General features: G+C 35.8%; 1 protein-coding gene across 7 annotated transcripts in view; it reads right to left on the reverse strand.

Annotated features, from left to right (window-relative positions):
- Window positions 1-14850, reverse strand: part of TPX2 (TPX2 microtubule nucleation factor) — a 98213-nt gene that overhangs the window by 61901 nt on the left and 21462 nt on the right. For all 7 annotated transcript variants that reach the window (XR_013156036.1, XM_077111912.1, XM_077111915.1 and 4 more), the window contains one exon: window positions 207-379. Coding sequence is in view for 6 of the 7 variants with exons in the window: in XM_077111912.1 (XP_076968027.1) it covers window positions 207-312 (106 nt within the window). In the remaining variant the exon portion in view is untranslated. The remainder of the gene's footprint in view (window positions 1-206; window positions 380-14850) is intronic.

The raw sequence follows: 14850 nt of genomic DNA on the forward strand, positions 1-14850 counted from the left end.
ATTATACCCTAAGTCCAATAACAGCAGAGCAAGTTTTCACATGGCTGCCATAACTATATACATGTCTCAGTCCCGGACTTCCCTTCATCGTTGTTTCATCTGTTTATATTTTAGATACTTTTTTACAACCCCTTCTATTTTTTTAAGGTTCTCAAAACAAAGCAAGCCACTGATGTTTAAAATGGCCAGAGAAAGCAGACACTTACCAAACCAGGAATCTATGTTTTGAGTATCTTCCTCATCATTCAAAGATGTGAAATTGATGAAGTTTGTGGGTGCATCATAGGAATAAGAGGTTTTAACTTGTGACATTGTCCCTTCTTTGGTGCAGAAGAGATTATCCCAGTATTTCTGTCACTTTTCTCAGCAGCTTATCTTTCTGAGGAAAGAAATCGTTCAGGTACTTAGTTTTACATAATCTAAGGTACTGAAATCCTAAGAGTTACTTTGGTTTTACTACTTCATTTGCAATTTTAAAAACCAACTGGAAAATATGCATTATTTTACAAATCAAACTAAAAGTTAACTTTTTTTGGGGGGGGGGGACAGATCCTAAAGACATTTCTTGAGGTAAATAAAGATCATATGCTTGGAATTAGAAAAACACAAAAGTTTTGATGAGCATCTACAATGTACTACATACTGTGCTAGGTGTCTTACATTCATTATTCTGTTATTTTTCCCCAACCTACCATTTCCTAATTTCTAACCTCTCTCCTACCTAAGGTATTCCCTCCACCCTAACAATCTAGTTGCTGGAACATACCATAAACTTTCACACCTGCCAACCAAAATCATCATTCAAAGCCTGATTCAAATCACTATGAATGTTCCCAATTTCCACCCATCAGATGTAATTGTTGCCTCTCCAAAGCCATAGGGCTTTTTTCTGTTTCTTTCTGCTTGCTGTTATTATTTTAACATTTTTAGGTATGTAATTCAGCATACCATCACCACTATCTCCAAAACTCCTTACAAACTCAAGCAGAAATTCTGTACTCATTAAGCAATAACTCATCTTTTCCTTCCTTCACTAAAGTAACCTCTACTCTATTTCCAGTCTCTACAAATTTACCTATTCTAGATAACATGTAAGTGGAGTCATAACAATATTTGTCCTTTCATATCTGGCTTATTTCACTTAGCATGTTTTCAAGGTTCATTCATGTTGTAGCACTTATCAGAACTTCATAGCTATTTTAATGCAGAATAACATCCATTGTGTATATACACACACCACATTTCGTTTATTCATTCATCTGATGATGGACACTTGTAGTGTTTTCACCTTTTGGCTATTGTGAATAATACTGTGACGAACATTGGGTACAATTATCTATTTTCAATTATTTTGGATATATACCCAGGAGAATTGCCAGGTCATATAGTAATTCTATATTTAACTTTTTGAGGACTCACCGAATGCTTTCCAAAGAAGCTGCACCATTTTACACTCCCACTAGCTACGCAAGAGGGTTCCAATTTCTCCACATCCTCACCAACACACTTTCCTTCTTTTATTTTTTTAAATAATAGCCATCCTATTGCATATGCAGTAATAAGTTGGGGTTTTGATTTGCATTTTCCTAATGACTAAAGATTTTTAGCATCTTTCCATGTGCTTTTTGGTCTACTGTGTATCTTTTTTGGAGAAATCACAGTGCTATAATACCATCCAATTTTATAAAATAGCTATCTATGCAAACATCTCTCCCATTAGACTCTAAGTTCTTTGGTCCCTTGTATATACCTCATCCAGCAAGGTGCTTAGCATAGTACCTCATACATAGAGTAAGACTTTAATATATTTTTACTAAATACAGATTTTTTTCCCTCAGAAATATTTTCATAAAAAACGGGCATGAAGAGAAATGACTTTGAAATATACATAAAATGTATGATATGCTGAAAAGGTAAAAGGAATACATCAAAGATATGGCCCATCCCTATTCTCAAATGCAATGTTTTGCCCTCTCTTCCTTGTGGAAACCTGTTTATGTTTACAAGTCAGCACCATTTTCATCCTGTAAGACTAACAGTAGGAGGCTGAAAAATAATAAAGGCCACACTCACTCACAAATTATTTGCCTATGAAACTCACATGAGCCATTTGTCTTCATAAAGGGGATCACGTGATCTTAGAATTCTAAGTATTAGAAGAATTCTGTATCTCGGAAGGAAAGTAAATACCAGTAATCAATTGCATACACATTTACAAAAGTGCCTTTTCTAAAACAAGGGTTTTATATTTTTATATTTTTTATTATAAAAATACGTGATGTGGGCTAGCCATGGTGGCTTGGTGGCAAGAGTTCTTGCCTGCCATGCCAGAGACCCGGGTTCAATTCCCAGTGCCTGCCCATAACAAAAAGAAAAAAAAAAAAAAAAAACATGATGTGCAACCAAAAGAATCAAATATTTAGGAATAAATTTAACCAAGGACATAAAAGAAAACATATACACAGAAAACTACAAAACATTGCTAAAAAAAAATCAAGGAAGACCTAAATAAATAGAAGGACATACCATGTTCATGCACTGGAAGACTTAATATAGTTAAGATGTCAATTCTACCAAATTGACTTACAGATTCAATACAATACCAATTAAAATCCGAACTTACTTTGCATAAATAGAAAAATCAATAATCAAATTTATTTGGAAAGGCAGGGTGGCCAAGTAGCTAAAAATATCTTGAGAAAGAAAAATGAAGTGGAATCTCTGACATTACCTGACTTTAAAAATACTACAAAGTAACAACAATCAGAAAAGAGCAGAAGTAGCTACACTAACAACTGACAAATTAGACTTCAAATGCAAAACAATTTAAAGAGACAAAGAAGGACACTATGTATTAATAAAAGGAACAATTCAATAAGACATAACAATCATAAATATTTATACATCGATCCAGAGTGCTCCAAAATAAATGAGGCAAACACTGAAAAGAGAAACAGACACCTCTACCATAATAGTTGGAGACTTCAATTCCCTGCCCTCATCAATGGACAGAACATCTAAACAAAGGATCAATAAAGAAACAGAGAATTTGAATAATACAGTAAACGAACTAGACTTAACAGACATTTACAGAACATTACACCCCACAACAGCAGGATACACCTTATTCGCAAGTGCTCATGGATCATTCTCAAGGATAGACCATATGCTGGGGCACAAAGCAAGTCTCAATAAATTTAAAAAGATTGAAATCACACAAAACTTGGATCATAAAGGAATGAAATTGGAAATCAATAACAAGCAAAGGACCAGAAAATTCACAAATATATGAAGGCTAAACAACACACTCTTTTATTTTTTAATTTATTATATTTATTAAATGTACCCATGTACAAACACAAACATCCTTACCATATGATCATTCCATTCTACATACATAATCAGTAATTCACAATATCATCACATAATTGTATATTCATCATCATGATCATTTCTTAGTATATTTGAATCAATTCAGAAAAAGAAATAAAAAGAAAACAGAAAAAAATTCATACATACCATACCCCTTCCTTTCACTGATCATTAGCATTTCAATCTACTAAATTTATTTTAACATTTGTTCCCCCGATTATTTGTTTATTTTTAATCCATATGTTTTACTCATTTGTCCATAAGATAGAAAAAAGGAGCATCAGACACAAGGTTTCCACGATCAAATAGTATATCATTATACAATCACAAGCTATATCATTATATATATATATATATATATATCTTCAAGAAACATGGCTACTGGAACACAGCTCTACATTTTCAGGCAGTTCCCTCCAGCCTCTCTGTTACACCTTAACTAAAAAGGTGATATTTAATGCGTTAAAATAACCTTCGGGATAACCTCTTGACTGTTTGGAATCTCTCAGCCATTGACACTTCATTTTGTCTCATTTCGCTCTTCCCTCTTGCAGTTGCGAAGGTTTTCTCAATCCCTTGGTGCTGAGTCCCAGTTCATTCTAGGATTTCTGCCCCACATTGCCAGGAAGGTCCACACCCCTGGGAGTCATGTCCCAGGTAGAGAGGGGGAGGGCAGTGAGTATGCTTGTCTTGTTGGCTGAGAGAGAAAGGCCACATCTGAGCCACAAAAGAGGTTCTCCTGGGGGTGACACTTAGGCCTAATTTTAAGTAGGCTTTACTTATCCTTTGTGGGGTTAAGTTTCATATGAACAAACCCCAAGACTGAGGGCTCAGCCTATAGCTTTGCTTGTCCACAATGCTTGTGAGAATATCAAGAATTCAACTTGGGGAAGTTGAATTTCTCCCCGTTCTCACCATTCCCTTTGGGAGCTTCGCAAATACTTTTTTATTCACTGTTCAAATCCTTCTGGGATTTATCGAGGCATCACTATGGACAAACCTACAAAATCTCATGCCCTACTCATGGTTCCATATACTTATGTTAAACAGCACACTCTTAAACAACCAGTGGGTCAACGAAGAAATTACAAGAGAAAACAGTAATTATTTCATGGCAAATGAAAATGAAAACACAACATATCAAAATTTATGGGATACAATAAAGGCAGTGAAAGGGAAGAGGGAAATTTATTGTCCTAAATGCCTATATCAAAAAAGAAGAAAGAAAAAAAATTAAGGAATTAACTGTTCATTTGGAAGAACTAAAGAAAACAGCAAACTAATCCTAAAGCAAGCAAAAGGAAAGAAATAAAATTAGAGCAGAAATAAATGAAATTGAGAACATGAAAACAATTTAGAAAATCAACAAAACAAAAAGTTGGTTCTTTGAGAAAATCAATAAACTTGAAGGACCCTTAGCAAGGTTGACAAAAAGAAAAAGAGAGGATAAAAATAAATAAAATCAGAAATGAAAGAGGAGACATAACCACTGACCCTGCAGAAATAAAGGAGGTAATGAGGATACTATGAGCAACTTTATGCTACCAAACTAGACAACGTAAATGAAATGGACAACTTCCTAGAAAGGCATAGACAACCAACACTGACTCAAGAAGAAATAGATGACCTCAAAAAACCAATCACAAGAAAAGAAATTGAATCCATCATCAAGAAGCTCCCCAAAAAGAAAAGTTCAGGACCAGATGGTTTTACATATGAATTCTACCAAGCATTCAGGAAAGAATTAGTACCAATCTGCTCAAACTCTTCAAAAAAAACTGAGGGAAGGCTACCTTAACTCATTCTATGGAACCAACATCACCCTCACACCAAAGCCAGACAAAGATACCACGAGAAAAGAAAATTACAGACCAATCCCTCTAATGAATATAGATACAAAAATCCTCAACAACAGGCTTTACAATGATTATTTAGGTATTTTATTTAAATATGCCTATGGATAAACTAACTAAGATATCCATTTTATGTCATTAAAATTTTCATTATGTTAATTGTAAAAACATTTGTATCTTCATATTTTCCTGAAATCAGGAAAATGTTTAGTAACATAGGTCATTTACTATATAGCAACATAGACATTTGGAATAACTTTCTAATAGCCATTTGAGAACATTCACGGTATTGACAGCTGATCAAACAGTATTTAACTTAGCGTTTAATATTTAGAATTTAAGAAACAGCTATCTGAATCTGTAGATTTTTTTCCTTGTTGCCTTAATTTTAAACTGTTTATGAAACTTACAGTGCAAACAGAGGTTTTACAATGATTTTTTGGATACCTTATTAAAATATGGCTATAGTTGGGCGGGCCGCGGTGGCTCAGCGGGCAAAGTGCTTGCCTGCTATGCCGGAGGACCTCGGTTCGATTCCCGGCCCCAGCCCATGTAACAAAAACGGAGAAACAGAATACAATAAAACAAGAAAATGTTTAAAAATGTTTCCCTTTCTAAAAAAAAAAAAAAAAAAAAAAAAAAAAAAAAAATATGGCTATAGTTAAGCTAATGAAGATATCCAATCTTTGTTTAAAAAAAAAAAATCCTCAACAAAATTCTTGCAAATTCAATCTAGCAGCACATTAAAAGAATTATACACCATAACCAAGTATGATTCATCCCAGGTATGCAAGAATGGTTCACCATAAGAAAATCAATTAATGTAATACACTGTTATCAACAAATCACAGCAGAAAAAACGTATGATCATCTCGATTGATGTAGAAAAGGCATTTGACAAAATTCAACATCCTTTCTTGATGAAGACACTTCAAAGGATAGGAATACAAGGGAATTTCCTCAACATGAGAAAGGGATATATGAAAAACCCACAACAAACATCGTCCTCAATGGGGAAAAACTGAAAACTTTTCCCCTAAGATCAGGAACAAGACAAGGATGTCCACTGTCACCACTGTTATTCAACATTGTGTTGGAAATTCTAGACAGAGCAATTTCTTACAAGCAAGAAAAAGAAATACAAAGAATCAAAATTGGAAAAGAAGAAGTAAAACTCTCACTTTTTGCATATGATATGACACTATATGTCGAAAACCCTGAAAAATCCACAGCAAAACTACTAGAGCTAAATAAATGAGTACAGCAAATTGAAAGGTTACACGATCAACACTCAAAAATCTGCAGTGTTTCTATACACTAGTAATGAGCAATTTGAGGAGGAAATCAAGAAAAAAATTCCATTTATAACTGCAACCAAAAGAATAAAATATTTAGGAATAAATTTAACTAAGGATACAAAAGACTTAGACAAAGAAAACTACAAGAAATTGCTAAAAGAAATCACAGAAGACCTAAATAAATGGAAGTGCATACTGTGTTCATGGATTGGAAAACAATACAGTTAAGATGTTAATTCTACATAAACTGATTTATAGATTCAAGCAGTATCAATTAAAATCACAAAAACTTACTTTGCAGAAATAGAAAAACCAATTACCAAATTTATCTGGAAGGGCAGGGTGCTCCGAATAGCTAAAAATATCTGGAGAAAGAAAAATGAAGTCGCAAGTCTCACACAACCTGACTTTAAGGCATATTACGAAGCTACGGTGGTCAAAACAGCATGGTACTGGCATAAAGATAGATATACTGACCAACGGAATCGAATAAAGTGTTCAGATATAAATCCTCTCCATTTATGGACAATTCATCTTTCATAAGGCAGTAAAGCCAACTCAAATGGGACAGAACAGTCTCTTTAATAAATGGTACTTGGAGAACTGGATATCCACATGCAAAAGAATGAAAGAGGATCCATACCTCACCCTATACAAAAATTAACTCTATATGGATCAAAGACCTAAACAATAGATCAAATACAATAAAACTTTTAGAAAAAAATGTAGGGAAATATCTTATAAAACTTTTAATAGGCAGTGGTTTCCTAGATCTTACACCCAAAGCATGAGCATTGAAGAAAAAAATAGATAAATGGGAACTCCTCAAAACTAAACACTCTTGTGCATCAAAGAACTTCGTCAAGAAAGTAAACAAGCAGCCTACAGAATCGGAGAAAATATTTGGAAACGACTTATCAGACAAGGGTCTAGCATCCACAATATATGAAGAGATTATTCAACTCAACAACAAAAAGACAAACAACCCAATTATAAAATGGGCAAAAGACATGAACAGACACTTCTCAGAAGAAGAAATACAAATGGCTAACGGGCACATGAAAAAATGCTCAACTTTCCTAGCTATTAGGGAAATGCAAATCAAAACCACAATAAGATATCATCTCACACGCACCAAAATGGCCATTTTCAGTAAAACAGAAAACAAGAAGTGCTGGAGAGGAGGTGGAAAAACAGGCACATTTATCCACTGTTGGTGGGAATGTAAAATGGTATAACCACTGTGGAAGGCAGTTTGGCGGTTTTTTAGGAAGCTAAGTACAGAATTGCCACATGATCCAGCAATACCATTGCTAGGTATCTATTTAGAGGACATGAGGGCAAGGAGACAAATGGACATTTGCACACCAATATCTATAGTAGCATTATTTACAATTGCCAAGAAATGGAAACAGCCCAAATGTTCATCAACAGACAAGTGGCTAAACAAGCTGTGGCATATACATATAACGTAATATTAGGCAGCTGTAAGACAGAATAAAGTCATGAAGCATGTAACAACGTGGACGGACCCTGAGGACATTGTGCTGAGTGAAATTAGCCAGAAACAAAAGGACAAAAACTGTATGGTCTCACTGATATATGAACTAACATTAACGAGTAAACTTGGAGAATTTCAGTTAAGAACAGAGGTTACCAGGAGATAGATACAGGGCAGAGATTGGGTAATTGAAGCTGAAGAGCTATAGATGGTAAAAATTCAGAATTGGATAGCACAATACTAACTATTTGTAGCACAATAATGTAAGTACACTAAATGAAACTGAATGTGAGAATTCTAAGAGGGAGAAGGGCTGGGGGCACACATGAAACCAGAAGGAAAGCTGACAATAACAACTGAAATGGTATAATCTAGGAATGCCTAGAATGTACAATGATAGTGACTGAATGTATAAATTTAAAAATTTGTACTTTTTTTGCATGAGGAAAAACAAGGGAATGACAATATTGCAGTGTTGAAAATAGATGGTCATTCATATTTTAAAACTTCAACTTCTGTGTGAGACTAAAGCAAGAAATGTTTATTTGGTACAAGATTTATATTTTGACTAGCGCATTTCCTAATTTCCTTATATGAACAATTTAATTGAACACCATATGTACATGGAATCTTGAATAGGATATGAGATTTTGTTGGTTTATCCAGGTTAGTGTGATGCCCCAATAAAACCCAGAGTGATTTCAACAGTGAATAAAGAGGTATTTGCAGGATCCCTATGGGGAAATGGGGTGAAAGGGAGGAAAAATTCAACTTCCCTATCTGAAGAATTTCTGATATTCTCACAAGCAGTGGGGACAACCAAAGCAATAGGACAAGCCCTCATTCTTAGGGTTTGTCCCTATGAAACTTATCCCAACAAAGGACAGGATAGGCCTACTTAAAATTAGGCCTAAGAGTCACCACCAGAGAATCCCTTTTGTTGCTCAGATGTAGCCTCTCTCTCTCAGACAACACAACAAGCAAATTCACCGCCCTCCCCCTCTACATGGGACATAACTCCCATGGGTGTAAACCTTCCTGGCAACGTGGGACAGAAATCCTAGAGTGAGCTGGGAATCAGCATCAAGGGATTGAGAAAATCTTCTCGACCATAAGGGGAAAGAGCGAAATGAGACAAAATAAAGTGTCAATGGCTGAGAGATTTTAAACAGAGTCAAGAGGTTATCCTGGAGGTTATTCCTATACATTATACAGATACCACCTTTTTCGTTAAGGTATATTCGAGAAGCTGGAGGGAACTGCCTGAAAATGTAGAGCTGTGTTCCAATAGCCATGTTTCTTGAAGATGATTGTATAATGATATAGCTTTCACTGTGTGATTGTGGAAACTTTGTGTCTGATGCTCCTTTTTTCTACCTTATGGACAGATGAGTAAAACATATGGATTAAAAATAAACGAAAAATAGGGGGGATAAATGTTAAAACAAATTTAGTAGATTGAAATGCTAGTGATCAATGAAAGGTAGTATAGGAAAAAAGTAGGGGAAACAAAGGCTAAAATATTGGGTAGATGGAAATACTAGCAATCAATGAGAGGGAAGGGGAAGGGGGGTATGGTATGTATGAGTTTTTTTCTTGTTTCTTTTTATTTCTTTTTCTGAATTGATGCAAATGTTCTAAGAAATCATCATGATGATGACTATACAACTATGTGATGATATTGTGAGTTACTGTTTATATACCAAGAATGGAATGATCATATGGTAAGTATGCTGGTTTGAAAGGATGCGTACCCTAGAAAAACCATGTTTTAATCCTAATCCCATTTTGTAAAGGCAGCTGTTTCTTCTAATCCCTATTCAGTACTGTATATTTGAAACTGTAATTAGATCATCTTCCTGGAGATGTGACTCAATCAAGAGTGGTTGTTAAGCTGGATTAGGTGGAGATGTGTCTCCCTTCCATTTGGGTGGGTCTTCATTAGTTTACTGGAATCCTATAAAAGAGGAAACATTTTGGAGAATGTGAGAGATTCTGAGAGAGCAGAGAATGACATAGCCATGAGAAGCAGAGAGTCCACCAGCCAGCAACCTTTGGAGATGAAGAAAGAAAATGCCTCCCGGGGAGCTTCATGAAACGGGAAGCCAGGAGAGAAAGCTAGCAGATGATGCTGTGTTCACCATGTGCCTTTCCAGATAAGAGAGACTCCCTGTGTTTGCCATGTGCCGTCTCCCTTGAGAAACAGACCCTGAACTTCATCAGACTTCTTCAACCAAGGTATCTTACCCCAGATGCCTTAGATTGGAAATTTCTAAAGACTTGTTTTAATTGGGACATTTTTCTTGGTCTTAGAACTATAAACTTGCAACTTATTAAATTCTCCTTTTTAAAAACCACTCCATTTATGCTATATTGCATTCTGGCAGCTAGCAAACTAGAGCAGTGACAATGTTCATGTTTGTATGAATAAAAACAAATAATAGGGGGAACAAATGTTAAAATAAATTTAGTTTGAAATGCTAGAGATCAATGAAAGGGAGGGGTAAGGGGTATGGTATGTATAATTTTTTTTTCTGGTGTCTTTTTATTTCTTTTTCTGAATTGATGCAAATGTTCTAAGAAATGATCATGATGACGAATATGCAACTATGTGATGATACTGTGAATTACTGATTATATATGTAGAACGGAATGATCATATGCTAAGAAAGTGTTTCTTTCTTGTCATTTTTTTTAAAAATTTAAAAATTAATAAAATTAAAAAAACAAAGAATGCTCATGTTTGTATGTTATGTTGAAAAAAATTTTTAATTAAAAAATAAAAAGGAAAAGAGAAAAATAAAGAATGTTTGATGTCTGTTATTATAATAAAAATATACAAAAAAATAAAAAATATAAATAAATATGGAGTCAATTAACGGCTGTACCATAACTTATTTAACTCCTATTTTTTGGCTTTTTCTAATATTTTCACATTAAAGATACTGCTGATAGAAACAGATATTAAATAAGAACACTCTTGCTAAATTTCTGTACACATTCATATTTCTTCCCTTAAAATAAATTCTTACAGGTAAAATACGGGGTCAAAGGTTGTTGACACACTGTGAAAATGTTCCCCAGAAGAGTAACGCCTACTTTCATTAGCAGAGAAGTGTGCCAATTCCTCAAACCCTTGCCAACTCTGGGCATTAACAGTTCTCAGTGCTCATTTTCTCTGCTACCCCATACTCTGAGATAAATTATGAGATCAGATGCACCCAATTTACATTCTTCCTCAGTGGTCTGGCCAGCATTTCATTAGCTTCTTTCAGTGGACTGGGATAATTTAGAAGTTATTTCTGGGCCTTACGCTGCCTCAAAAACATTTACCTAAAGAAATATTTGGTTTACCTAGTGACAGCAATCTATATACCAGAGAACTTCATCATCCAATGGTCTTTCCTATGAACAGTCTGCAGCCAGAACTCCTTTATAAGTTTTATACCTTTATAACAATGCTCTGATTGAGTTACTAATGTAGAAAATTGACATTTCAGAGTTGAGAACAATTAACTTTTCCAGATTATAGGTAAGGATTAATTAAGGCAAAAAGGAGTTCTCAAAGATCACACAACAATACTACTTATGACCATGGTAATAACAGCTACCAGATGTGCTTATTCCATGCTCCATGAAGTACTAAATGTGTACTATTTCTAATGCTCATAACAATTCTGCATAGCAGCAATTATTATTCTCATCCTAGAGGAGGAAGCCGTAGGTAAAAGAGAGTAAATGGACATCCGGAGAAGATGGCGGCTTAGTAAGACGCGCGGGTCTTAGTTCCTCCTCCAGAAAAGCAACTAAAGAAACAGAAACAATACAAAACAGCTCCCGGAGTCACGAAAGAGACCAAAAAAGACAGCGTACCCCATTCTGGAACGGCTGAACGGGTAGGGAGAATCCACTGCTGTGAGATACCCGAGGGGTGCACGTTTTCCCGGCTGGGGTGGCTGGCGTCTGGGGTCCCCTCCACGCACGTGGCTCCCCGGTCTGACTGGGAACATTGGATAGCGGGGCCCTCCCGTCACGCTTGGCGTCTCGGGCCAGCTGGGCAATTTGGACCGGCACTCCCCCAAGCCACGGCCAGCGACCCCCGCCTCCACGCGCGGTTTCCCGGGCCGACTGCCCCGCAGACAAACGACCGCCACGAGCGCCACCTACTGGGCAGGAAAAGAAAAACAGAGCCCAGAGATTCCACAGAAAAACCTTTCAACCAGCTGGGTCCCACACCCAGGGAGATCTGATCAAATGCCCAGACACCAGCAGAAAATAATGGATGACGCTCGGAAAATTGAAGATATGGCCCAATCAAAGGAACAAACCAATAGTTCAAATGAGATACAGGAGCTGAGACAACTAACGCTGAATATACGAACAGAAATGGAAAAACTCTTCAAAAACCAAATCAATAAATTGAGGGAGGACATGAAGAAGATATGGGCTGAACAAAAAGAAGAAATAGAAAATCTGAAAAAACAAATCACAGAACTTGTGGGAGTGAAGGACAAAGAAGAAAAAATGGAAAAAACAATGGATACCTACAATGGTAGATCTAAAGAGACAGAAGCTACAATTAGTGAACTGGAGGATGGAACAACTGAATTCCAAAAAGAAACAGAAACTATAGGGAAAAGAATGGAAAAACTTGAGCAGGGAATCAGGGAACTGAATGACAATATGAAGCGCACAAATATACGTGTTGTGGGTGTCCCAGAAGGAGAAGAGAAGGGAAAAGGAGGAGAAAAACTAATGGAAGAAATTATCACTGAAAATTTCCCAACTCTTATGAAAGACCTAAATATACAGATCCAAGAAGTGCAGCGCACCCCAAAGAGAATAGACCCAAATAGGCGTTCTCCAAGACATTTACTAGTTAGAATGTCAGAGGTCAAAGAGAAAGAGAGGATCTTGAAAGCAGCAAGAGAAAAACAATCTGTCACATACAAGGGAAACCCAATAAGACTATGTGTAGATTTCTCAGCAGAAACCAGGGAAGCTAGAAGACAGTGGGATGATATATTTAAATCACTAAAAGAGAAAAACTGCCAACCAAGACTCCTATATCCAGCAAAACTGTCCTTCAAAAATGAAGGAGAAATTAAAACATTTATAGACAAAAAGTCACTGAGAGAATTTGTGACCAAGAGACCAGCTCTGCAAGAAATACTAAAGGGAGCACTAGAGTCAGATACGAAAAGACAGAAGAGAGAGGTATGGAGTAAAGTGTAGAAAGAAGGAAAATCAGATATGATATATATAATACAAAAGCCAAAATGGTAGAGGAAAATATTATCCAAACAGTAATAACACTAAAAGTTAATGGACTGAATTTCCCAATCAAAAGACATAGAATGGCAGAATGGATTACGACCCAGCAATACCACTGCTAGGTATCTACTCAAAGGACTTAAGGGCAAAGACACAGACGGACATTTGCACACCAGTGTTTATAGCAGCGTTATCTACAACTTCAAAGAGATGGAAACAGCCAAAATGCCCATCAACAGACGAGTGGCTAAACAAACTGTGGCGTATACCTACGATGGAATATTATGCAGCTTTAAGACAGACTAAACTTATGAAGCATGTAATAACATAGATGGACCTAGAGAACATTATGCTGAGTGAGTCTAGCCAAAAACTAAAGGACAAATACTGTATGGTCCCACTGATGTGAACCGACATTCGAGAATCAGCTTGGACTATATCATTGGTAACAGAGACCAGCAGGAGTTAGAAACAGGGTAAGATAATGGGTAATTGGAGCTGAAGGGATACAGACTGTGCAACAGGACTAGATACAAAAACTCAAAAATGGACAGCACAATAATACCTAAGTGTAATGTAACTAGGTTGGAACACTGAATGAAGCTGCACCTGAAATATGGTTTTTTGTTTGTTTGTTTGTGTGTTTGTATCTTTTGTTTTTGTTTTTTTCTTTTTCCTTTTTATATATATATATATTATTAGTATTATTATTTTAATTCTCTTCTCTATATTAACATTCTATATCTTTTTCTGCTGTTTTGCTAGTTCTTTTCCTAAATCGATGCAAATGTACTAAGAAATGATGATCATACATCTATGTGATGATACTAAGAATTACTGAGTGCATATGTAGAATGGAATGATTTCTAAATGTTGTGTTAATTTCTTTTCTTTTTTTTGATTAATAAAAAAATTTAAAAAATATATATAATGGAAAAAAAAAAAAAAAAAGAGAGTAAATGACTTGTCCAACATCAATAGTTACATAAAAGAGCCAGATCGAGAACTCAGGTTCCTCATTTCAGCGCAATGCTTTCCACATCCTTCTGTCCCCCAGCCTTTTGTCTGAATAGCGGGCTCTTTATTATCCCCATTATAAATTTTTCACTCTCCCATATTTCTACTTTCATTAACTTACCAAGTTATTTACCAGTGATCTACTCATACTGCACACTTGTTAGGAGCTACAAGATGTGGCTTGATGCTATCTGAACAACTTTCCCACCAGTATCCAACAGAGAGATGAGACTCTCTATATCCCGATAGAAGAAGTAGATGATTTAGTCCCAGGTATCAGAATTTAATATCTAGAGAGGAGCTAAGGTCCTATCACATTCAATATATGATAATATACAATATCTAAATAATGTAGTATGAACCATAAGTATAAAAAGAAATAGAGATAACATGGCTGAAGTCAAACTATGATTAATACCTTTCATTGAAATCCTGAGAACAGTAGGAAGCACACTAAAATGGAAATCTTCACAGCCACCTTCCAGTTTGGGATAGCCATGGGAAAATTCTGGCCAATAAGAACTAAGTAGGAATC

This window comes from Tamandua tetradactyla, chromosome 1 (assembly GCF_023851605.1).
Source record: "Tamandua tetradactyla isolate mTamTet1 chromosome 1, mTamTet1.pri, whole genome shotgun sequence".
NCBI lineage: Eukaryota > Metazoa > Chordata > Mammalia > Pilosa > Myrmecophagidae > Tamandua > Tamandua tetradactyla.